Source organism: Dichotomopilus funicola, assembly GCF_033296635.1.
Source record: "Dichotomopilus funicola strain CBS 141.50 unplaced genomic scaffold C8A04scaffold_33, whole genome shotgun sequence".
Lineage (NCBI taxonomy): Eukaryota > Fungi > Ascomycota > Sordariomycetes > Sordariales > Chaetomiaceae > Dichotomopilus > Dichotomopilus funicola.
The window spans coordinates 154,190-177,798 of NW_026944054.1; the positions used below are offsets into that span (position 1 = coordinate 154,190).

The 23,609-nt window shown below is 55.8% G+C and overlaps 9 protein-coding genes and 1 non-coding gene across 10 annotated transcripts; 4 read left to right on the forward strand and 6 right to left on the reverse strand.

Moving 5' to 3' along the window:
* Positions 1 to 308: 308 nt before the first annotated feature.
* Positions 309 to 2,680, reverse strand: C8A04DRAFT_37442 (uncharacterized protein; the record flags this gene model as incomplete). Its single annotated transcript, XM_062783877.1, has 2 exons — positions 309 to 2,565; positions 2,631 to 2,680. The coding sequence occupies 2 exons, from the start codon at positions 2,678 to 2,680 to the stop codon at positions 309 to 311; spliced, it is 2,307 nt and encodes a 768-aa protein (XP_062636806.1).
* Positions 2,681 to 4,247: 1,567 nt separating this feature from the next.
* On the reverse strand, positions 4,248 to 4,655 carry C8A04DRAFT_12303 (uncharacterized protein; the record flags this gene model as incomplete). Its single annotated transcript, XM_062777295.1, has 1 exon — positions 4,248 to 4,655. A coding segment is annotated over one exon (408 nt), but the record flags the coding sequence as incomplete, so codon positions are not given.
* Positions 4,656 to 5,689: 1,034 nt separating this feature from the next.
* C8A04DRAFT_t76 lies at positions 5,690 to 5,760 on the forward strand. The gene has a single exon. It is a non-coding gene; the product is annotated as a tRNA-Gly (tRNA).
* A 144-nt stretch (positions 5,761 to 5,904) lies between these two features.
* C8A04DRAFT_12338 (uncharacterized protein) lies at positions 5,905 to 6,828 on the reverse strand (the record flags this gene model as incomplete). The annotated part of the gene is made up of 1 exon (XM_062777310.1): positions 5,905 to 6,828. One exon carries the CDS (start codon positions 6,826 to 6,828, stop codon positions 5,905 to 5,907), a length of 924 nt encoding a protein of 307 aa, XP_062636808.1.
* Positions 6,829 to 7,319: 491 nt separating this feature from the next.
* C8A04DRAFT_37444 (major facilitator superfamily domain-containing protein) lies at positions 7,320 to 9,535 on the reverse strand (the record flags this gene model as incomplete). Its single annotated transcript, XM_062783878.1, has 6 exons — positions 7,320 to 8,025; positions 8,105 to 8,290; positions 8,395 to 8,507; positions 8,620 to 8,717; positions 8,795 to 9,285; positions 9,513 to 9,535. The coding sequence occupies 6 exons, from the start codon at positions 9,533 to 9,535 to the stop codon at positions 7,320 to 7,322; spliced, it is 1,617 nt and encodes a 538-aa protein (XP_062636809.1).
* Positions 9,536 to 10,408: 873 nt separating this feature from the next.
* Positions 10,409 to 13,003, forward strand: C8A04DRAFT_28864 (glycoside hydrolase; the record flags this gene model as incomplete). The annotated part of the gene is made up of 1 exon (XM_062780804.1): positions 10,409 to 13,003. One exon carries the CDS (start codon positions 10,409 to 10,411, stop codon positions 13,001 to 13,003), a length of 2,595 nt encoding a protein of 864 aa, XP_062636810.1.
* Positions 13,004 to 14,222: 1,219 nt separating this feature from the next.
* Positions 14,223 to 16,196, forward strand: C8A04DRAFT_12368 (uncharacterized protein; the record flags this gene model as incomplete). The annotated part of the gene is made up of 1 exon (XM_062777317.1): positions 14,223 to 16,196. The coding sequence occupies one exon, from the start codon at positions 14,223 to 14,225 to the stop codon at positions 16,194 to 16,196; it is 1,974 nt and encodes a 657-aa protein (XP_062636811.1).
* A 130-nt stretch (positions 16,197 to 16,326) lies between these two features.
* C8A04DRAFT_28866 (uncharacterized protein) lies at positions 16,327 to 19,616 on the reverse strand (the record flags this gene model as incomplete). Its single annotated transcript, XM_062780805.1, has 6 exons — positions 16,327 to 16,398; positions 16,913 to 17,154; positions 17,209 to 17,474; positions 17,544 to 17,964; positions 18,032 to 18,253; positions 18,467 to 19,616. 6 exons carry the CDS (start codon positions 19,614 to 19,616, stop codon positions 16,327 to 16,329), a joined length of 2,373 nt encoding a protein of 790 aa, XP_062636812.1.
* Positions 19,617 to 20,003: 387 nt separating this feature from the next.
* On the forward strand, positions 20,004 to 21,092 carry C8A04DRAFT_12305 (uncharacterized protein; the record flags this gene model as incomplete). Its single annotated transcript, XM_062777296.1, has 1 exon — positions 20,004 to 21,092. One exon carries the CDS (start codon positions 20,004 to 20,006, stop codon positions 21,090 to 21,092), a length of 1,089 nt encoding a protein of 362 aa, XP_062636813.1.
* Positions 21,093 to 21,497: 405 nt separating this feature from the next.
* On the reverse strand, positions 21,498 to 23,157 carry C8A04DRAFT_37447 (MFS general substrate transporter; the record flags this gene model as incomplete). The annotated part of the gene is made up of 3 exons (XM_062783879.1): positions 21,498 to 22,046; positions 22,144 to 22,870; positions 22,952 to 23,157. The coding sequence occupies 3 exons, from the start codon at positions 23,155 to 23,157 to the stop codon at positions 21,498 to 21,500; spliced, it is 1,482 nt and encodes a 493-aa protein (XP_062636814.1).
* Positions 23,158 to 23,609: the final 452 nt, after the last annotated feature.

Here is a 23,609-nt window from a genome sequence, read left to right on the forward strand (position 1 = left end):
TGGATCAAGGATGGGTCTCGCCTTGTGCTCCACCAAGCCGTGCGGAAGATTGGAACGGTGTTTTGGGGCAGGGTAGGGGATAGACAGTCGGGGATTGAGGGTCGGAGGGAAGGTTGGGAGTAAGGGTTGCCTGCCAAATTACACAATTAAACATGGTGGTCTTCATTCATGTCCCATCCTCGTAGAATCGGTCGTGCTAGATGACATTAGTAGCCCGCCGCAGAGGAGGGTAACAGTCCTACAATAACGGCCCCTGTGGTAAAATGTTTCCCCAGCGATTCCCCCACTTCACCGCCCGCAACGCGTGCTTAGCTCTCCTCGAAAAACACTCTTTTCCCTCCACTTTGCCGTTCATGCTCCAGTTGCTCCAACTCGCGGTCAATCTCCATGATATCCATCAACTCCTGTTCGATATCTCGTCCTTCGACCTCGAACTCGTCGTCCGGTTGATCAGCCGCATAGTTGAGATCGTTGATAAACATCAGCCCCTGTTGGCTCGACGGCGCGGTGTCCAAACCACCCGCCACCCCGACCTCATCATCTTCCTGACCTAGCTCGGTTGACGGTAGCACCACGTCCATGGAATGATCAAACGATCCCTTATTCGACCCGATCACCCGTGGTCGGTCGCGGAAGAGCCCGCTGCCCCCGCCTACTGTCCTGCCGGGGCGCGAAGCAAAGCTGAGGTTGAAGGAGACGTTGGCGCTCTCTTGCTGGCCAGGTGGTGGGTAAGCTAGGATGGCGCGCGTCGGACCGGCTTCTCCGCTGCGTGGTTTCCTACGGGCACTGAGAAGACGGCTGGTTAGCGAGGTGGTATCTGCGTCTTCGTTCTCGTGGACAACCACGAGGCGGCTTTCGCCCCGGAGCAGAACTTCGATGGGCAGGCCTTCCGTGTGGTTCGGGGTGCCCTCCTTTGATGCGGAGCCGTTGGTAGCGGTAGGGGTGCGACTCGGCTTAGGAATGGCGGCCGCGCCTGTACACCGCTCGCCGAGGAGCCCGGCGGTAAGGTCTGTAAAGCGGAGCATGCGGGTAGGTTGTGCGCCGCTCCAGAGGTTGACTCCACCGCCGACAGCGCGGCGAAGTTGGGAGTCCCAGAAGCGGGAGATGATAGGGATGACGGAGACGATAGGGTTGACACCGCCAAGCCAGAGCACGGCGCTCTCTTCGCTCAGACCAGCGCCTTCTGAGGGCAGCTGGGTGACGGTGACTCCGCCTCGCGCAGCCGCGAGCCTCTCGTAGCCACCCGTGGTCACGGAGGCAATGGCGTCGCGCCTTGTGTGGGGGGTCATGGGGACGAACTCGCCGGCTGACCCTGGCGTAGCGGATGACTTTTGTGTTCCGGGCGCACGGAGCGGGCTGGTTCCTTCTAGTTGGCCGGAGACACAGAAATTTGTGATGGCGGAGCCATGAAGGGCCGCGCTAGCTTTGCTGAAGAGTCCTCCAGAACCACCGGCTGATGGGCTCGCACCGTCAATATCCCAAATACCCCACTGACCGTCGGCTAGAAGGGCCAGAACGGCACGGCCGTGAGCAATCCACTCAGCACCAACCACCGGTTTTCGTGTGGTCGACGTGGAAGGTCCTCTGGCGAAGGGAGCATAGAGGGACAGAAGCCAGGAACCCTGGGTCGGAAAAGGGCCTTCTGATGCGTCATCTGAGGGAAGTGCCGCGGTGGCATAATCGTAGATGCGAACTGCCTGGGAGAAGGTGGTTGTGAGGAGTTGCGTTGTATGTGTTGGGTTGAAGGCAAGGCCGGTGATCGGAGAAGGGAGAAATTCGGTTTGGAACGGCTCGACGCGAGCTATGACACCAGGTTTTACATCCAGCGTTACGTCCCAAAGACGTAGTATGCCGCTCGATTCTGGGGTATGAGCCGCGACGATTGCGCGGGAAACCGGCGTCGCCTTTGCTGCTGCGCGGTCAACTGATCTGCTCCGCGAACCCTGCTTTGGCTTGACTAGTGTGAGAGCAAGTCCTCCGGAACGGCGGCTTTGGCCGGCCAGCAAGGTCATGGTTTCACCCCAGACACCTGTTCCAGCGTTCCCCGCCAGCAAGCTCTTGCGGAGTTCGGGCCGCGCCTTGCTCTCGTGCGACGGGGGGGTTAAAGGGAGCGTGACGAGATAGACATCGGTAGTGGCGCAGGTAATTGCGAAGACGAGCTTGCTCTTCAGAATGTTGGCCCCGTTCCAGGCGGCTTCTTCGGCGATACTCGACGGCATTGGCAAAACGGCGACATTGAGCACTGCGGTCCCAAACCCAAGATCGAGAGTTTGGGTAATTTCGGGAGTTGAGGCGTCTGTCGCTGCGACGTCGTGGAACTCTGGCTTGTCGACGAAAGCTGGGATGCTGGGCGCTTCATCGTCCGAATCAATGATCATGACTGCATCGTCTGACTTGGCCCCGTTCCGCTTTTCGCTGGTGGTTTGTTTTGGCGGCTTCAGCCTCTGGCCGCCGCGCCAAACGATGGTGACCCCGTTTTCGTGCCCATAGATGAGGATAGTTGCGCCCTGTGGCGACTGAACTGGGTAAGTTTTGACATCGTGTATCCGGCCATCGAACGAATATCTGCAGACGACAACAATTACTAGTCAGCAAGCAAGTTACATGCATTAAGGGTTTCTGCACCATACGTGTGCTGGGTGTTCTGCGCCGTGCGCCGCGTCCTGGGGGTGGGTTGCATGGCCGCAACCGCGGAAATGTCGGTAAAAAGGAACGGACAGCAGATTTCTGAGAGGTTGTCGACAGGAAGGCCGCGGTGTTGCAATCTAGGACAATATTTCGGGCGGGAGTGTCGCGATGGTAAATGTGTCTGTTGTCGATGGACCTAAAGTAAACCATTCTAAAATTCGCGGCTGCTGGGAGAACGCGAACAGGGAGCTTGGACCAAGTGGGCCCTGAACAAGCGCCGGGTTGGCTTGAAGTGGGGCGGATCCGTGACCACCGTGCCAACGACAACAACACAATATTTGAGCGTTGAACTGGCACAAGTCAATGGGAGTAGTTTGCGCAGTGCAACGACGTTATGTCCTACGCCAGGGAAGAATGTTACGTGCTGTTTTGGAGCGTCATAAGTCATTTCGGGTGAGATTAGAGGTCCATTTTCGCATGTTTACCTGTCAAGATGCCAGCTCAGGGGCAACTTCGAGCGTCACGGAACACAGAACAACAGAGTTTGTATGTGACGGGTATTGAACCAAATGAAGAGGGAATGGGAAAATCAGGGGGGTAAATAGCTAAATGGCTAACAGCACTCACTCGGTATAGCGACAAGTGCCTGGGTAAGACATGAGCAGTGGTAGGACATTGCAAACAAACCTAATACCAATTTGCCCCCTCTAACTTTGGCCCGACACGGATATGTGAAAATTACAAAAAGCTCACCGCCAAGCCCTATCCCCATCCGGAGGGATAGTGGTTGGTGGTTACGAAAATCCTGAAAACTCAAGATTATACTTCGCTGACCTGGGAATCGAACCCAGAGCCATTTCGATTTACGACGGAATTGGCGGGACCAGACCTGCCTCCCAATGCCGCTGAGCTAAACCGGGGTTGAACTGAAATTGGGAGGAGGCGGTGACAGTGAGAGAGCAAACTTGGGTATATATGTGCGGCTGTGGGAAGGAAGGTACGGGAACTTTTGGTCCTGAGCATACTTCCACACATGCTACCTAGTCTGACTTCCTCGCCCAACGGATCCAACAAGGCAGGAAACACAAATCCTTCATCATTCATGTTTTCTTTTCCTTTTTGAAGCGCCCAAAATGTGCATGGCGGCCATGACCCGTATCTCGTTCCGCCGATATGATCGTCCTTCTCCTCGGGCACGATATTGGAGATATTGAGGATTTGAGCGAGATTGGATAACATCAGAACGGATTCCGGCATTCGAAGAAGCGACTTTTCGGGACCTGGGACCTGGACAGCTTCTAGTGGTTCGGACGAGACCATGCCAGAGAAAGAACATGGTACGTCAAGCAGGATGAGGAGGAGTGATGGAACTAAGTGAAACTGTCTAGATTAATCGGTTACTTGTTTTATACCTGGTGGCTCCTAGAGGTACAGACACTGGTTTTAGGAGTATACCGAAGTAGAAAGCGAGACTTCTAATTCAAGACAAAACTCGACTAGGCTAACCCAAAACTCCTTAACGGCATGGAACTATAGCGCCATTGGTGTATACTCCAACCTCACGACGAAAGCCAAAACCATAGAACGCCTCCCGCTCCAATATATCTATCCCCCCAACTTCACGACAACTGCCCCGGCGGCCGGTACTGCCTAACCGCTATGGAGAAATCCCCAACCTCCTCTCCCCTCAGAACCAACACTTTCCGTGGATCATGATAGATCACATCCCACATGTCATCCCCACCTCTCCAGTTCGCGGGGTAAACCACTCTGACAACGCCTGCATCGCCACGGGCCTGAAACGGCGCGCGATTACGAATGGGGAACTCGTACCACGGCCCCGTGGTGGTGAGAGTCAGCCCCTCGTTGGGATAGTTGTGGAAGCGATGGGGGTATGAGCGGTGGTCACTGGATTGGATCTGTTTGGATTGGAGGGTGAGGCGTAGTGCGTATCGGGCTTGGCTACGCACGGTTGAGGCGGGGATGTATCTGTCGGGGTGGTCTGGAGGTAGGCCGGAGCAGGAGTACTATGGAGAGAGGGAGTTTGCGTTAGGAGGGGGCTGATTTGGAGGGGTGCAGGCTTGGTATGAGAGTGATATGGGAGGGTAGGGTAGGCACCTCGGATTCTCCGGCGGTGGGTGAACAGATCGCGGCGCGGTGTGGGTGGATGAGTCTAAGGGGCCAGAATTTCCCGTTTCCTTCGCGTGCAACTGCGTTCCAGCGAAGGGATCTGCTGAGACGACTGGATATCTGGAGGGACTTGCGTTGGATGAAGGTTGATAGACGGTGATTGCGGGGATTTGGCATGATAAGTGTAAGGTGTTTTGGTATGGTATATACGGGCGAGTGAATATATATGAACAGTCCTGTGTCCAACCTTCACAATTGTGGTCTCTCATGCCCTTTTATACCCACATGTTATCTCATTTAGCTACCTGTTCCTCACAGTTCTCCCGATGCTTGTGTCTGCTGAAACACACTTCTCTTTGTGTCTGTAGAGTTTCTAGAGGGAGCACAGGGTCTGACACACCAAGTCCTTTGACGGCTGGTCATACACTTTATGTGTCACACAATTATTCATTTCGCTCCGGTGTTCCATTTTGAGCCCCGACGTTCTTATGCTGTTGGCATTGAAGAGCTGGCAAAATATACACTAGTAGTGTTTGTTACAGCCCTAAAAGGGAGTTGTACGAACAACACGGTGCTATATTCCATCCCTCAGAGCTAACTACTGTCTTATGACGCGACAATATATCCACTACCTGGTGGGCCTCTCTGAGAATGTTGTCTTTGCGCTTGGGAGACGGAGAAACCTCCCTTGGCATATCGTCACTTGGTAGGAGGGTGCTTGTTGGGAAGTACCAAGTGCCATATTAAGACCGTGTTTGAGGTAAAGGCGCACATACGATGGATAAAAGATTCTCAATTTGGCCCAGAATGAAGTAGAAACATAAGTTATTCCTTTCTTTGTTGCTCAGTATGCCCGCATGGGTGTGGGCACGAGACTCGTGGGATTAATATGGCAGGGATCTAAACCTCGACTCCATCCAATCAGGAAACAGCGTCAGTGGTTTAGTGGTAAAATCCATCGTTGCCATCGATGGGCCCCGCGTTCGATTCGCGGCTGACGCATACTTTTGACTTTTTCTCTGTTGCCATGACAGGTGTGACAATTGTGGCAGTTCTCATCCTAAGCAAGTGTGACATGAAGACTTTAACAACAAAGCCAGGTAATGCCAGTTGAAAGAAACTTTTTAAATCTACACCCACCACCCCTCAACTCGCATGCCCCTCCAAAGGCACCAACCCCAGCGCCTCCCAAAACTCCCTCCCATCATACCCCCTCCCCAAAACCTCCACCGACCTCGGCAACCCCTTAATCCCTTCCTCCCTCATCAACTCCCACACCCACCGCGCCCTCTCCTCCTCCCCTTCCCCGCCTTCCCCATCCGCCCACCCAGCAACCATCCCCCACCAATCATACACAAACCCATCCGTCACCATCCACCGCTGTCCCCTCCCAACCGTCTCCCATTTCCCTTCCCCGCCTTCCACGATCGCCACCAACGCCCGCGCTACGTCGAGTCCGTGAATTAGGTGCAAACTGGCCTTGCCGCGGAGTAGTTCCTTGGTGTGGGCTACGCGACGGGCCCAGTTGCGGGGGCTGCGGGATCCGCCCCAGAGACCAGATAGGTTGAGGACACAGCCGCCGAGGGAGAGGAGCTCGGTTTCGGCTATGGAGCGCGGGGTGGTGGAGATGGGGGAGTGGCGGGTTTTCCAGGGGTCGGTGTTGGTGGTGTTGGGTGCCGTGGTTTGGTAGGGGGAGCCGGGCTGCCAGATGCCGCTGCTGCCGAGCTGGATGAAGCGGAAGGGAGTGAGCGTGTGGGCCGCTGCGGACGAGCTGGAGGTTGGAGTGAGGTGCGTGGCTGTGTAGGCTTCTACGAGGAGCTTGGCGGGCCCGGTGTCGTTTAGGGGGAAGGTGATGAGGATGTAGCGGGCGCGGGGTAATGAGGCGATGGCGGAGCGGGCTTCGTCCTCTGGCGCGGATGGATCGAACTTGAAGGGGATAGTTGGGACGTCGGCGACAGGACGGCCTGTTGTTGTGGTCGCTGCGAAGGTAATTTTCTTGGACTGGAGGAGGGGGATGAGGAAAGTGGCAGTCCAGCCGGCGCCGAGGATAAGAAGGGATATTTCCTCCATGTTGCGAAGGAATTAGGGTTGGAAATCGGCTTGGTGATGAGTTAGGAACGAGGTGCTGGGAAAATGATGCCGAGATTCTGCTGTGTGGAGCGTCTGTGGCACGTCCGGATATAGTGGCGCTAACCCAATGGGGAAATATTCACTGCCTATATCCACACTCCTACCACGAGGATATCGGTTCACGGTTCTTTACTTTTGACTAATGGTAAAGATGACTTGAGGTAGATTTTCTAAGGTTTTTTCATCCATATTCTTTTCTTTTTCTTTGTCTCTTTTTATTTTCTACCGCCTTTGTAACGAGTCTGACGACTCTATGCGGCTTGTCAAGCTTCTCGACCCAGCTCTTGCGCAGGCAGACAGAGGGAAGCCGGAATTAGGTAGGTACTTGCAACGCAATAGAGCGGGATCTGGCCCCGGAAAGTACATACAGGCATAAACGCCATCATTACATTGACTGGCTAGTTGATTTCAAATGCCTCCGCTCCCTGGTCTCAGTACACGTATATGAAGTCCTCATTCTTGAGATCCCCCAAGTCCTCAAAACCTCTCTCGCCTACATTATCAGCGGCCTGATTCAAGACACCCTCATCGTTTTCAATCTCCCTGTTATCCATCATACTCAAGTCAACAATCTTCTCCGGCTTCCCCAGCGCCACGCGCGCCTTGGCATGCTTGACATTCAAGACCCTGATCCAGAGCATGCCCAGCCCTGTCAAGACGGCCAGCGCAACAAACAGCGCTAGGTTAGCCGTCAAGCCGCGCGTGTAGCGAGGTTTCTCGTCGGTGCGGAACAGCAGCGGGCCGATGATGTTGCCCGTGTTGGAACCGATAAAGAGCATGGCCGTGGTGACCTTGCGCTTGGTGTCGCCGCCCGTGTTTTGGCCGGACCACGAGTAGATGAGCGGCGAGATGCCCGGGTAGACAGAGATGATGTAATAGCCAAAGAGCAGCACGGCACGGTCGCTCGGGGCGCGGCCGATGGCTAGGAGGATGGAGCAACCGACTATGGGGCCGACGCAGAGGAGCATCAGCACGGGAGCTTTCATCCGGATTCTGTCGGAGAGCCAGGCCCCGCCGAGGGTGGCGATCAGCTGGACGGCGCCGAAGGGAATGTTGAAGAGGATCGTGGTTAGGCTGTCGAAGCCGAAGGACTGGACGATTAGGGGGCCGAATGTGGAGATGCCGCCGCTCGGGATGCTGGCGTTGCGTTAGCGTTCGCAGTCAGTTAAGCGTAATTACGTCTTTCGCCGTCTGGGTTGTAGGATGGGGGGCGTACGAGATGACAAACATGAGAGAGAACCAGAGCCAGGTCTTGACATCTAGCATGGCCTCCCACACGTGTTCCCACTTCCAGACACCAGAGCCGATACCCTGCTGGTTCATCCGCAGGCGTTCGATGGCGATCAGGCCATCATCACCCTTCAGAAACTTGGCCGTCATGGGCGAGTCAGGCATGAAGATGCTGCGCGACGCCAAATTGTCAGCCATAGAAACACAGAACAGTCATCACCTCTCACTTTCAAGTGGTATCAACCATTGGGGCTGAGAGTAGGTATTGGGACTCACAATGTGACGATGGACCAGGCTAAGGTAAGGCATCCACAGAACAGGAAGATGATCTGGTAGGGGTGTAGAGTCGATTTGATATGACTGAGACCGTAGGTCAACAAACTACCCACCTGTGACACATAACGTTTGACCCGTCAGCAACCTGCACCAACTGTATACATAGAACGCGTCTGCCAGGGGAAGGCAGAGAGAGGGTGGGAGTAATCAATTACGGTATCTTACCATGTTAACGACGCCCAACATGCAATACCACGCGGCATTCCGCGTGGTCTGCTCTCGGCGTCTGTACCACATCTGCACGACGGCAACGAACGTAGGAGCTGGATAGTGCGAGGGGTTCCTAGTCAGCTAGGTACCTAGGTAACGACACTTCAGACCGGGGGAGGGGGTAACTCACCAACAGCAGCCTCGAAAATACCGAGGAAAAGTCGGGCGGTCAAGAGGCCAGTGAAGTTGTGCGCAGCAATCATCCCGCAGAGGATTGCGCCCCAGGCAAAGACCATGACGGCCAAGAACTTGCCGATGGGGAACTTGACCAAGATGTAGGCGACCAGGGGCTGGAAGACCAGCTGGGCGACGTAGACGACAGACCCGAGCCACGAGTACTGGTCCCCTTCGAGGTGCGTATCGTCGATGAGACCGAAGACGCTGGCGTACGAGAGGGTATTCTTGTCGAGGGACTGGAGACAGTAGATGAAGAGCAGGATGGGCAGAATCCGACGGTCGATTAGTTTCGCTACACGCCGGCTGTCGGCATGCGAGACCACGACTTGATGGCCCGCCTTGCCCACTTGCTTGAGGAAAACGGTCGCCTTGTCGAGGCCATGAGACTCGGCGGCATCGTCATTGTGGTCGATGGCGGACTTGGCTGGGCCGGCCTCGACATCCCTATCGAGATTTGAGGTGGTGTGCTCATGGTGGGTGCGATTGGGGCCGCTATCTTCTTTGTCGATTGAGTCCGTCATGGTTGAACGGAGTCCGCGGATAACGCTGTCAACACAGACAAGAGATGGGTGAAAAGAGAGCCGGTTGGCCCACCTCAACTCATGATCGGTAAGAAAGTATCGGCACTTCGGTCGCTCCGCGGATCCCCGTGTTCTTATATCTTATAGCACGGGGCATGGTCCATGGACGGCATGGTCCTCGGACGTGACTTGACGGCTTTGTAGGTGAGACCGAAGCCAAGCCGTAACCCCATGGGGAGAGCGAGACACTTCTCCACTTGTGCCAAGCATGCGGGGGAGCACATGGCAACTCGGTGCGGAGATCGACCGAGATGGCCAAGAACCATGGCAGGGACCAGGGACGGACATCACTTGGATATGTCCGAGTTGTCATTGTCAGTCTCGTGTCAGCACATGATGATGGCCGGTGAAAGGCAGCAGGTCCGAGAGGGGGCGGCTCGTTACGGTGGCCGAGGCTGGGGGACAGGGATCGGATTTCGGCTGCTTTCTCCGAGGTCAGACCGTTTGGGAGAGAAGGGGGCGTTTGTACAAGTTTGATTGGACAATCGGGCCGGATCCGCAGCCGAGAGTCGAGACCGCAGCAACTTCTCCGCACCCTTCAAAGTTTCTCCACGACGGCGCTCGCAAGTTGATGGCTTCCCAGGTGACTCCTGAGTGCCTGCTACCCACCTCACTGCATAACCAAATGTTGCTGGGGACCATAGGCTATTCAACACGGATTTCAGAATGTCCGGCAGGACCCGTGACGTTACCCGTGGGCCGTGAAGTTCCCCCGCTTGGTCGACGCTCCATGGCTCCAGTTTCGCGGCCTCGTGGGGGTGAGGGGGTCGCCTCCTGTTAAAGAGGGGGAGACACCCGTGTCTTGGACTCATGTTGCTGAAGCAGCAGCGAGGAAATCCAAAGATTCCAAACACCTTTCCCCCCTTTCTCAGTTCTCCTCGGTCTTATCCTCGCGCCAGCTCCCTCTAAGCTTACAGAGCTAGTCTGAACGGTCTGAGTAGTTCATCTTTCATCCTTCATCCTCATCCTTCAGATAGACTGTAGCCATGCCGCCTCAAAAAGAGCGTATTCCCTCCTCCTGGGCGCTCAGTCCGTCACAGCAGGACGGACACAGCCCATCGCTGAAACTACACTCCTCCGACCCCTCCCTCCCATTCGAATTCTCCTTCGAGGCCGTTCGCCCCAATGTCTTCAGGACCATCTTCCAGTCCGAGACCCACCCGGTCCCGCCGTATCCCAGTGTCCTCCAGATGGAGGCGAAACTGGAGGGCATTCAGCCGACAGTCACCTCGACAGACAAGAGCAGGAAAATCCAGATGGCCGACATCACAGCCAACGTCGATTTCGCCGGTGAAACACCCTTGGTGTCCATCTTGATCGAGGGCCAAAACTTCCCCATCCTTCAAGACCTCCCGAACAGGGGCTACGTCGTAGACGGCGAAGGCATTGCCCACTACACGCGCTACAACCGCAACACCCTGCACGTCGGCCTAGGCGAGAAGGCGGCTCCCATGAACCTCTCGGGCCGCCGCTTCGAGCTTTCGGCCACCGACAGTTTCGGCTACGACGCGTACCGGACCGATCCGCTGTACAAGAACATCCCTCTCCTGATCAACGCCACGCCCGAGGGCTGCGTGGCCACCTTCTCGACGAGCCACGGCAGGGGCCAGTACTCGATCGGTTCCGAGATGGATGGCATGTGGGGGTTCTACAAGGTCTACCGGCACGATTATGGTGGTTTGGAGGAGTACACCATCGTGGGCAAGACGCTGAAGGATGTCGTGCGCACCTACGCCGACCTCGCCGGTTACCCTTTACTCGTGCCCCGCTGGGCATTCGGCTATCTCTCGGGCGGCATGAAGTACTCGATGCTCGATGAACCACCGGCGCACGAGGCCATGATGGAGTTCGCGCGCAAGCTCCGCGAGCACGACATCCCTTGCTCGGCCCACCAAATGTCGTCGGGCTACACCGTCTCGGCGACGCCGCCCAAGACACGCAACGTCTTCACCTGGAACCGGCATCGGTTTCCCGACCCGGAAGGGTGGATCAAGGCGTACCACGAGCTCGGCATCCGCTTGATTGCCAATATCAAGCCGTACGTGATCGGCAGTCACCCGGACTATGAGAAGCTCAAGGCGGCCGGGGCGTTGTTCACGGATCCGCGCACGGGAAAGACGGCTGTTACGAAGCTGTGGAGCGCGGGGGGTGGCGAGAGCGCCGACGGTGGTCACATCGATTTCACCTCCAAGGCTGGCTTCGACTGGTGGTACAACGGGGTGAAGGAGCTGGCCCAGCAGGGCATCGACTGCATGTGGAACGACAACAACGAGTATACCATCCCGGACGACGACTGGCACTGCGCGCTGGACCTTCCTTTGCTCTCTCCCTTGCCTAATGTCCCCATCCCACAGCCGGGGGTCGCTTCTCGGAAGGTCGGCGTCTGGGGCCGCAACATGCATACCGAGCTACACGGCAAGGCCTCACACGACGCCCTAGTCGCCGTCAACCCAGACACACGGCCCTTTGTGCTCACGCGCAGCGCCACAGCCGGGACGATGCGGTTCGCAGCCAGCACCTGGAGCGGCGACAACGTGACCAGCTGGGCAGGCATGAAAGGGGCCAACGCGCTGTCCCTCAACGCCGGCATGTCACTCCTCCAGTGCTACGGGCACGACATCGGTGGGTTCGAGGGCCCTCAGCCCGGTCCGGAACTCCTGCTGCGGTGGGTGCAGCTAGGCATCCACTCGCCGCGCTTCGCCATCAACTGCTTCAAGACGGCCGCCGACAACAACAGCGTCGGCGACGTCATCGAGCCGTGGATGTATCCGTCCATCACACATCTCATCCGCCGCGCCATCAAGCGCCGGTACGCGCTGATCCCGTACCTCTACGCGCTCATGCTCGAGAGCCACCGCTCCGCGACGCCGCCGCAGCGCTGGACAGGGTGGGGGTATGAATCCGATCCGGAAGTGTGGACGAACCCGGCTATCACGGACGGCGAGACGCAGTACTGGCTCGGCGACGCATTGCTGATCGGTGGTGTGTATGAGTCCGGGGTGTCTAAGGGGCGTATGTACTTGCCTCGGGCGGCTGATACCGAGAGCGATGAGGGGTACATGAACACCAACGCGCCCTTCCAGTACCTCGAGGCGGGCCAGTGGGTCGACATCGACGCCGAGTGGCACGGCGCGGGGATCCCTGTGCTGGCGCGCGTGGGGGCTGCGATCCCCGTCGGCCGCGACGTGCAAGTGCTGTCGGCCGGGGAGAGCGAGAATGTGGCGGATCTGCCGCGGGACGACTACCGCGGCGTGGAGATCTTCCCGCCTCGCGGGCAGAGCAAGGCCGGGCAGTGGCATGTGACTGTTTGGCGCGAGGATGACGGCGTGTCGGCCGTGGGCAAGAACCGCGTGTCGTCTTATGCGTTGGCGTACACCGCCACGGGTGCTGCGAGCGCCGCGGGCGAGATCCGAGTCAGGTTTGAGAGGGATGAGTCGTCGGGGTTTGTGGTGCCGTGGAGGGCCCTTGTGGTGATTTTGCCGCCTGGCGATGAGCGGAAAGTGGTGAGCGACGACGGAAAGGTTGTGGTGGAAATTGGAGTGGATGAGCATAGTAGGAATCGTTTCGAATTGCAGGGGTGATGTTGCGTGTGACTGCACGTGAGTGAAGAGAAGAATTGAAGAAAGTCAAGGGGCGGGTTATATCCGTATGGAATACCAAATACGTAGTACCTACATAGTAGGCAGTCATCAAGACGAATCCAAAGAACCCTCTGTGGAGAATGAATGTCTTATGCCGACCGAGTCCAGAACTGTTCGATGAATGGCCCGTAAGCCAACAAATCATGTAACTACCCCAGCCGGGGTCTATACACTAGGGAGAAGGAATCATGCTTGGCCGGTGAATGATTCCCTGAAAAGTTTTGATGGTTCTGGTCCAGGACCCGCTAAAATTAATTTCATCTGCCGGGCCCAGCGCCATGTGTTGAGAGTTCCACTTCCCCGCAGCGTTCCACTTCCCCACAGAGTCCCCCCCTTGCAGTTTGCATTCCAGTGTCCACCTGCGGGGTAAGAGTTAAAAGGAGAAAAACCCCACAACACCGACCTGATGGGCAGGATTGACATCCGTTCCTCGGTCGATCCCGTTTATACATGTACGCCGATATCTTTAGATGCCCGAGTCCACTCCACCGGCGCGCAAGAAACGGATTCCGGTATGTTTACTCCGTACTATTACTCCACCTCGACCGACTCCGGCTCCGACCGGGCAAAAACAGCACTGTGTCAGCGTCGACCGATGATGGCCCAGTTGCGTTGCTGATGTCTCGATTTTCCTCTATAAGAAAGCCTGCGGGTCCTGTCGAGTCTCCAAGGTGAGCAGAACGTTGTACTGTATTAACTGTGATACCCGGCTGTTCTTACATTGATCATTCCACTCACTGATCCTCTAGGTGAAATGTGATGGACTGCGGCCATGTTCTCGGTGGGTGCTCACGTACTCCCCTTGCGATGATGAAGCTTTGGAGACGTGCAATTCTGATTAGAGCTATCACAAGCTGTCATACCCTGCGCAAGGTCTGCGAATTTGTGGAGCGGCCAAAAGATCCCCATGAATCGTGAGACTCCTGACTCCTCTACCACGTCAATGATCAAAGTCTTGTACTAGCAGATACTGAAGACATGGGGTAGAAAAGTAGAGGCCTTGGAGTTGGAAGTAGAGGGGCTGAAGGCACAGTTGAACAACATGACCTCCAATTCCCTACCGAGCCCTAGCACCTGGCCTGGGCCGCCTGGCATGCCCGTTGGGGACGCTGGGATGAGTCTCAGCCGGCAGAGGCACGATGACATTGCTGTTGTCCCAATGGGCAGAGGACAAGTCACTACGGGCTACATCAGACCACCATCGCCGATATCGTACGGCGGGGGCTCACGAGGGACCTTTTCTTCCCTACACGGTACTACTCCGTCAAGCACTGTATCCCCGATTTCCGACGTTGCTGGAGGCCCAATTCCGATTCCGATTCCCGACGGCTCCCGGCTGGCGCAGGCAGTAGCAACCGCGTCGGCAACTGCATTTACAGGCTCTCAGAAGAAGCGGAGCAGAGCGTACTTCGAGGCTGGGACACCGCCCACCGTCCCGGATCTCGATCCCATCGGTGCAGGCCTGATGACAGTGGAAACCGCCCAGTCGTATTTCCACACCTTCTTCTCAGGCTGCAACCGGTACGTGCCCGTCTTCGACCCGCTCCACGACACCTTTGAGAGCGTCCGCTCCCGCAGCACGCTTCTCTTCAGCGTTATCTGCTCCGTTGGCTGCCGCGTCATGACCGGCGCCGAGTCCCACCAGACACGTCGACTGGGCCTGCACGCCCAGCGGATGGTCAACGTCGCCGTCGCTGCCCCAACCCGGCGCTGCGGCCTCGAGACCGTGCAGGCGTTGCTGGTGCGCGCTTGTTACACCCCTGAACGGTCTTTGCTGGTTTCAGTGGCCACCCGCATGGCCATAGAGATGGGCCTTCCGGAAGCTTATGGCGTGCTCAGCACCTGGTGCGTGGCCAACGCCGCCAACCCAAGAGTTGGGTCTTCCTCTTCCGACGGAGCTACCGCCGACGACGGCGATACCGGTGCGACGCTGATGCGCAAGACCCGGACGTGGCTGCATCTCCTGATGATGGGCCAGATCTTGCACGTCGACGCAGGCGGGGCCCCCGGCTTCCGGTTTCGAGGAGCCGGCGCCGCCCAGCGCTGCCGCATCCTCCTCAACAGCAACCCCTTCTCCACTGACATGGACCTGTACCTCTTCTCGCAGGTCGAGCTCAACGCACTACGCACCCGCATCCACTCCGCCCTCTCCCACTATTACGTGCGCACGCACCACGACGACGAACACGATGACGACGGCAGTGCGGACGACGACGAGATCATCATGGGCATGGTAGCAGACGCGCGGATCGACATCAACGTGTGGTTCGACGACTGGACGCGCATCTACGAGCGGCACACAGCCCGTATGCCCTGGCTCGCGCCCAACCTGGCCGTGCAGCGCTGCTGGGCCGACAGCATGGCCATGTGCGCTGCGCTGCGCACCGCGGGGATCGAGAACGTCCGCGCCATGTCGGCCACGCAGCGCGCCATCTTGCGTATGGCTAAGCGTTCGCTGTGGCAGCATCTCGATATTATTCTCCAGGAGCCGAGGGTCTATCTGCGGAGTATCCGGTATGCTATGGATTTTGTGTGGGCTAAGAATGCGTTTTGTTACTTGCTACTCTTGAAACTGGCTCTTTTGTTGCCGGACGAAGATGAAGATGAAGGAGGGGGTGTTGGTGCTGTTGGTAGTGGCGGTGGTGGGGAGGAGCTGGTCGAAAAGGGGCGGATGCTCGTCGAGGAGCTCAGAAAAGCCGGGGGAGGTCTGGATAGGGATAACAAGGATCGGCCGGCGGCACGCAACAGCACGAGCAGCCTGTACTTTCATCTCGTGCGGGTCAGTATCGACAAATTCAGTCACGCTATACGGTCTCGGTCTGGGAGGGGCAGCCAGAGCCAGAATGGTCGGTCTGCCGACGACGCCCAACATGCACAAAACGGCGCCGCCCACAGGGGGAGCGGACACGGGCACGAGGAGGGATGGCCGCCAGACGAATCCCAAACCGAGCTGGAATCGTTTGTGCCTGAAGAGTTTGTGTTCGAGTGGGACTTTCCAGGGCTGACCTTTTTTTCGTCCCCTACACAAGAGACCGGCTGGCTGGACGAGCTGCTTGCTAGTAGTGCCTTTGACGGGTCTGGTAATACTTTCTACAGCTTGGGATGGACGTCCATGGACCTCAATTTGTTGTAAGAATAATGAGAATATATCAGTGTTCCCCCACGGTCGTGCGGAATCCCCACTAGCGCGACACTTACATAGTTGTTTGGTACCTAGGAGCGTTAGTCCCATAGGCTCCTCGATAATCCTAACAATTATAATGCTATAGGAGGGTAGGATAGGGTCCAACAGAGAAGTTAAAGACAATGTCTTGCTCGGACATTTCCAGGAGGGCCTAGGACCTAGGCTCCACAATATTAGACAAGAACAATTGGGATTTCGAGAGACCAACCTAGTTAGTTAGATAAAGAGACGAAATGGTCTTATATTACGCCTGAAATAGGGCCGGAAGTCGGCTTGGTGGTGAGTTAAGAATGGGGTACTGGGAAAATGATACCAAGATTCTACTATAGAGGGGGTCTATAGCACAAAGTCCGGATTACAGTGGCGCTAATCTGATGGGGAAATATTCCTCCTACCATGAGTATATTGGCTTGGGGTTTTTAATGTCTGACTGATTGATTGTAGAGATAGGTTACATTTCCTGGTGCTTTTATACCTTTTCCTTTCTTTCTCTTTCTTTTTCTTCCTTTCTTTCTACTTTCGATGTAATTTCCTCTTTCTGCGTTTTCCTCTTTTTCTCTTTCTCTTGTCAGGGTGATGGAAGATACTTCGCCTTGCGTCGTGGTTCCTCGAAGAGGCCAATTCGAATCAGTTGACCCAATGTGCCCGCTTGCGTCATGGCTGACGGCGGAGGAGTCGAGTGTACCCGAGAACTCCTCCATAGCCTTTTGGATGGTAGTCCGGATCACCTCCGTCATGTCGCCTTGGGTCGAGGCCCCTTCCAGCCCGACATGGAGGTGGTTTTTCATGTCAGAGGTAAAACGGGACGGATGATCTTCCTCCAAGAACGCGCGGAACTCGCTTACTGTCGCCGAACTGGATAGGTAGTGACTCTTGGTAGACGTCATGGCGGTCATCGTCTTTTCGTCTCGAACGTCAGCACTCATTCTCAGGGTGATTCTTATGTCTGTATTTGGCTTACATGGTGACGGAATCTTGTCGTCCGCAACATCAGGGAAAAGGATCCGGAAAACGCGGACCCATTGCTCCTGGTCAGTGAGGTTTTCTCCCGGCTCCTTTGACATTTCCTCCTGAAGCTGGGTGACACGCATCATCTCTTCATCAGGCGATAGCATCCTGTCCTCGGGTTCGGTTGCAGTTCGGAGGTGCTCACAAACCCGAGGACCGTCGCCAGATGAGACTAGGCAAATGGTGCACCGCCTTGGATGACATGCATAGATGTGCTCTCTGTTGAAGCCAAAGGTTAGCACCCGAACGGCCCAACCGCAGTCGTGGTATTGCGGACGGTGGACTTACAAGATCCGACGCATACAATCCAAGCCCCCTTTGCATGAGTTGTTGAAGTTCTTGCTATTGGGATATCTCTTGTAAAACGGGCATACCAAACATCTGGAAAACCTGGATGCGGAATCCTTCCTCTTTCCTTTTTCGCCGTAATCACCCACCCGACGACCCTCAGCCTCATCAAGCGCGCGATTCCTGTGGAATTCGGAGGTTGGACGGCTGAGCTTGATATGCGGCTGTAGGAGGAGCAGTTTAAGGTCATCGGTGTTTGCACTCGTGTTTGCAGCGTCAAAGCCAGGGAGCGAGACCGCTATGTCTGTGTAAAGCCTTCTGGATGTAATCATGTGCGCATAGGGCTCGCGCTCATAGACGGCGATAATTACTCCATGCAAGCAGCCCTCGCGGACCACCCACGCCCCGGACGTTCCTGTGGCTGGTAGGTAGTGTAGGAGTTAGACCTGCCGGTTTCGGGTGACAAAAAAAGACTGAAGATAACTTACAGAGTGGAGCAGACAATTCAATCTTCCTGGTCTGTACATATTCTTTTCCAAATCTGATGTAGGTTTCATCAGGGAGAAGACGGCCTTCGATGGGATCTGCCGCGTTGGCAAGAATTTGGACAATGTTAAAGAAGGGACCCCGAGATCTGTCGAACCACTCCACGGTCTGGCGGAATAATCCTACACCTGTTCCCTCTTTTCCATACCTGTTTGGCAGGCTGACTGATGGGGGTATTGTTAGCAATGCGAAATCAGTCCGTTTGGCCCGAAGGGATGGATGATGGGCGTCTGTGTGCAGATCTGACCACCACTCTGTTGATTGGGAGTGCATTCCCAATGTCCCTCGGCCGAGGAAATTGACTGGTCCTGTGGAGGTTATAGGCACCCATCTCTTGACGCTACATGGGTCCCTGTAGCCTTGGGATCCAAGCCCACCCGGCGGCAAGGCAGACGAGAGTAATGAATCGGAGCCACAGCAGAGGTGCAAATCGTCCGTGCCGTCGTCCCCAGACTCGGAATCAGAGCCATCGCCTTCGCTCGGGGCAGATTCAGATTCAATTTCAAATTCATTTCCAGAATCCGAGTCAGAATCGGACTCGGCCTGGCTGTCCTTGAGACTCATATCCCGCCTAGCCTGGGCCATGACGAGAAGTTGGTGTATCCCATGCGCCGTAGTGAGACCAAAAGGTGTGATTTTCTGCTGTGCCTCAATATCCAACATGCCTCCCAGCCTCGAGAAGCGTTGAACGGGTTCGAGGTTGTTATGGAGGAGAGTGAAGCAACAGAGCCTCCCACATCCGGAGCCAGCAGACCCCTCATCATCCTCCAGGTGAATGTGTAACCGAATATTGTTCGAAATGGAAGAGGGCAAGGGGAAAGGGTGCCCGAGGTCCAGGTTGTCCAGGAATACGGACGTGGGCGGTAGTGACGTGGCGAGGATTGGGGCTCCTCTGTGTATTTCGATTGCGTACCTATTAAAAACCCGCAACCAAGTCAGCTTGGCCACCTCTTTCTGGATCTTCTTCCTGCAGTATTGGCTGCCACACAGAATCCAGATGGCGGGCGATAGAGTGATTGTCGTCGCGCCAAATTGCGCGGTGCCGGACATGCGTAGGTCCAACTCAACGGCGGAGTCTTTTTTCTTTCGTGACATGCACTCTTGCACAGGGATCAGATCTAAAGACAGACGCGTCTTGATGTCTTCGTCCCACGTACGAGTTGCGACTTCGGGGCACTTGATCTTGGTGTGAAGGCCATAGTAGAGATTTTGATGAAAGAAGACCAGATCCTTTCCTTGTGCGGAAATGTCGATGGTAGTTTCCCAAGTCTCTGTGTCCAAAATGCCGTTGCTGGCAGTGTTTTCATTGGCGGTCGGAATGGTTTGGCCAGGTGATGAGGATATCGAAGTGGCAGGCGCTGGTGCCGGATGAGCGATGACTTGAAGAGGATCTGTACCCCTCCCAGCTGCGACCTGGAAAAGTGGGTTGTTCCATGGTTCGACGGATATGATGGGAAACGGCGCCTGCTGCCTTCTCGAATCGTCCCGTGTATCGCGGGCAATGACCGGTGGGTGAAGCTGCGACATCGTCGCCAACATCACATACTAAGAGAGAAGCTGATTACTGAGATGCTTGGAATGGGGGGTGAAAAGAATTCTCAAACCAACACTACTGGGACTCGGGAGGAAATGAGAAAAACAGTGCAAGTATCTCGGAGCCTTGCTTGGGATTGAGGGGAGGGGTAGAGGGGGGCGGAGCTGAAGAATTGTTATTGACCCCCGCCGCAACTGCAGAAGCCTTCCATGCCGTCCAATTAGCTCCATTTCCGACATCGTTCAAGAGCAAGAGTGTGAGGCTCAGCCACCCCCCTGATTGGGGTTTTTCCCGGGGAGAAATGTGAGGTGCGGATGGCTGTTCCTCATGGTTTCGGTGTTACAAAACTCCAAGAAACTGGAATATTGTTGCAAATAAAGATGACGCCCGACGAAAAAGGTGTTCAGATTCTCCACTATATATGGCCAAACCTGTCAGAACAAGAGCTGTCTGTTAATGCTGCGGATTACGCCAGGATACGGGAATACCTGTCGGGCAAGGGCAGAGCCCTAGATGCCCCTTCGAGCACTCTGAGTCCGCTGTCGCTGGACGACGTACTCGGCGTAATCGACGACATTCGGCGTCTAAGTGCTGCCTCCAGGAGATGGGAGGTTGTCCAAGTCGTCGGCGAGAAACTCCAACACAAAAATCTCACCCTTCCTGTGGTGTCAAAGGCGGTAGACTTGGCGGTGAGCCTGTGGTTGACTGTCACCGTCCGATCAACCGCCGATCTGCTCCATGCCAACTTCCCAATGCTCGGATGGGCCGACGACCAGACTCTTGAGGCCGTGCTGCAATCCGCATTTCAATCGCCTAAAGAAGAAACGCCCAAGACGGTAGCCACCACTGTCGAGATTAAAGGCGACTTGACGATGACAAACCTAGTCACCAACTTCGGCTTCAGTATACGCTGGACCCACAACCTCATTGAACACCTCTCAATCGACTGGGTAGGAAGGGTCATCACCGTCTACGAACACAAGATTTGCCTGTGGAACCATCTCCGGTTCAAAGATTCACCTCTGCCTCCCCACATCCTCGAGGAAGCCATCGACACCCTAAATCTGCTCTTCCCGTTTGGGGATACCGCCACAGAGACTTTTCTCAGAAAACATGGCCGCACCTTCTACGGCCTCGGCTATTTTGGACGGCGGAGGACTCTCAAAATCGATGACTATTCGTACTGGCGCAAGAGGATCGAGGAGCTCCAGAAGGTTCTCGATGGAACACCGAGCGGACTGCAGCAGCTCGCGCTGGACAAGAACCGCAGCAATGTGCTTGCGTTTACCACCTTTTGGATAGCCACCGTCGTTGGGGTCCTGGCGGTTATGGGCTTGGCTGCCGGGGTCGCGTCTACGGTGTACGCCAAGAAGCAATACGACCTTGCCCTACTACAGTATGCGTTGTCACTTGCTCAGGCCTGTGCTGCACCGGGGGCAGCAGAGCAACTGCCAGAGTTTTGTTCATAATTAGAGGATGTATTCGCCGGGCACTCTTCCGTACAATTTGCGTGTCCCAAGAGATTTTTCTTGCCATGAGACCGCTCTTGTTCCTCTCTGTATGTAGCATAGAAAATGTTGTATTACGGGGTTGGAGGATGCCCATCCTACAAGAATGCCATTTTCATCCTGTGCCACGAGGTACCCCTGAATGCCAAGTCTTGAATCGGGCTTCACGGATAATTATGGTTATGTACTACCAGCAGTACTTTCAGGGCATTTGCGCTAGGTAGTCAAGGTTTATAGTTATTGATACTTACTAGTTTTGAAGCGTTCTTGGAACATTTTCGGCATTGTACTATAAATCAAGGTACTCCTTCCTCTGCCTACTTTCCTTGCTCTGCCTACCCTGCGGCTTCCTACCCGCTTTAACGTTTAGTACACGTACCTCCACCCCCTCTCATTCCCGCAATGCTGAGACCACCCCTCGACCTCATCAAGCCTCCGATTCAACTTGGCAGCCCTCCACCGCACCAACAGGGCCGAGACGACGGTGATCAGACACCCGACCAGAATCAACCCGCCACCGAGCCTGTAAAAGGGCTCCTGGCTCGTCGGAAAAAAGTAAGGGCTGAACCAGTGGCTGGTCTGGCTGACACAGTTCGCGATGGCGATCAGCGCGGCCTTCTTGCTCCTGGGTGCGGGGACGACCGTCGTCTCCCAGGAGAGCTGCAGGTTCAGCCCGTTGTACGTGCCCAGGATGAGGAGGGCCAAACCGAAGTAGCGCGCCCCGACGTTGAGGGTGCTGATTAGTACGGAGCAGCCTACGGCTGAGGCTACGATGGGCACGATGATGTGCCAGGTTGATTCTTGGTTGCGGCCTGACGACCAGGCTAGCATGCAGGCGGCCGCGTAGGCGACGGCGTAGAGTGGGGCTTGCACGAGGTAGGTCGTGAGTTCGTTGAAGTGGAAGGTTTTCATGATCTGTATGACGCACGTAGGTTGTCAGTCAGTCATCTGGAGCTTGCCAACAACCAATCCCTTTGGGCCTTGTATGGAGGGAAGAAGGGAGAAAACTTACCGAAGGCAAGAAGTCTTTGAACGACTGCGCCGTGTCAAGCGCAAAGTGCATAAGGCAGAAGAACCATGTAAAGGGGTCTTTCGCAGCATCCTTCAGCCCGTCCCACGTGCCACCGACAACTTCCTCCTTCCCACCGTTGGAGACCAGCACGCGGTACTGAGCCATCTCCCTCTCCTGCTTCGTCAGGAAGCGCGTGTTTTGAGGCCAATCCGGGAGGACGAAGTAGGCGCTCAGCGCTATGGCTATTGAGGCTGCCCCCTCAATGATGAAAAACCATTGCCACGAGTGCAGACCCAAGGTGCCCTTCATGGTCAGGATACCCGCCGCCAGAAATCCCGAGAGAATGTTGGAGATTGTGTTGCCTGCGTGCCACACTGCCATGCGCATGGGGTTTTCTTCCTTGGTATACCATGACGATGTAATCAGCGTGATGCCAGGGAAGAAAGGGGCTTCCGTCAGACCGACTAAGAAGCGGCAGACTATGAACCCGGCGCCGGTGGTCATGGCTGGCATGCAGATGGTGCACACGCTCCAGGCGAGCATGACGGTGGGGAGGAACCAGCGCGGGCTGCTCACCTTGGCGAGCAGCATGTTTCCGGGTAGCTGGCCAAAGAGGTAGCCGATGTAGAAGGCTGAGATGCCCGTGTTCCAGACCGTGTCGTCCATATGCAGGTCGCTCTGTAGCCCGGCTAAGCGGGCATTGGAGACGTTTATGCGGTCTAGGTAGCTGTAACATTGGACCTCAACAATGAATAAGTTTTATCCGGAAGGGAGACTTCATCCAAGACCAAGACATCAATGCACTTACGACATGAGGAACATCAGCGTGATGCAAGGCATCAACCTCCAGTCGATGATCTTGACGACCCTCTTATTCAGCGCGTCCATCTCCTCCGTGCTGAGATCACGCAGCCTCTCGAAGCGCGCCTGGATCTCCTCAGGGGTGATGACACCCCTTGGCTCCGTGGCATGCTCCTCGAGCTCGACATCGATCTTCTCGTCGGAGAGCGCCATTGTGTTTGTGGTGGTGGAAATCCCGCGCAAGCAGTTGTCTGGAGTATCGAGGGGACAAGAGAGAAACGGAATGAAATGGCGAAAGGATGCCGATGCTCTGCTGGGCTGGAACTGGCCATGACGGGCACTTCTTTATGGTAGTGGTGCTGGGTAGGTATTGGGCATATCACTCTCACCAACATAAATACCCCAATACCCCAATACCCCAGGGAGGCAAGGCAGTCGTGAAGCTAACGGCCCATGCCAACGGCGGGGAAGGCGGAGATGCCGAGGGCCTAGTGTCAAGATCAAAATGCGGGGGTTACAATTACATCCCGGGGCTGACCCTGCACCATGGGTCAAGACGATAGGAAGAGTCAAGGGTTTACCGCCTCCTGGGCGCTATGTAGCATCCCACTATCCATCGGGCTGGGAGAAAATTCAAGTGGACAATTAGAGGGCAAGCGCCGTCG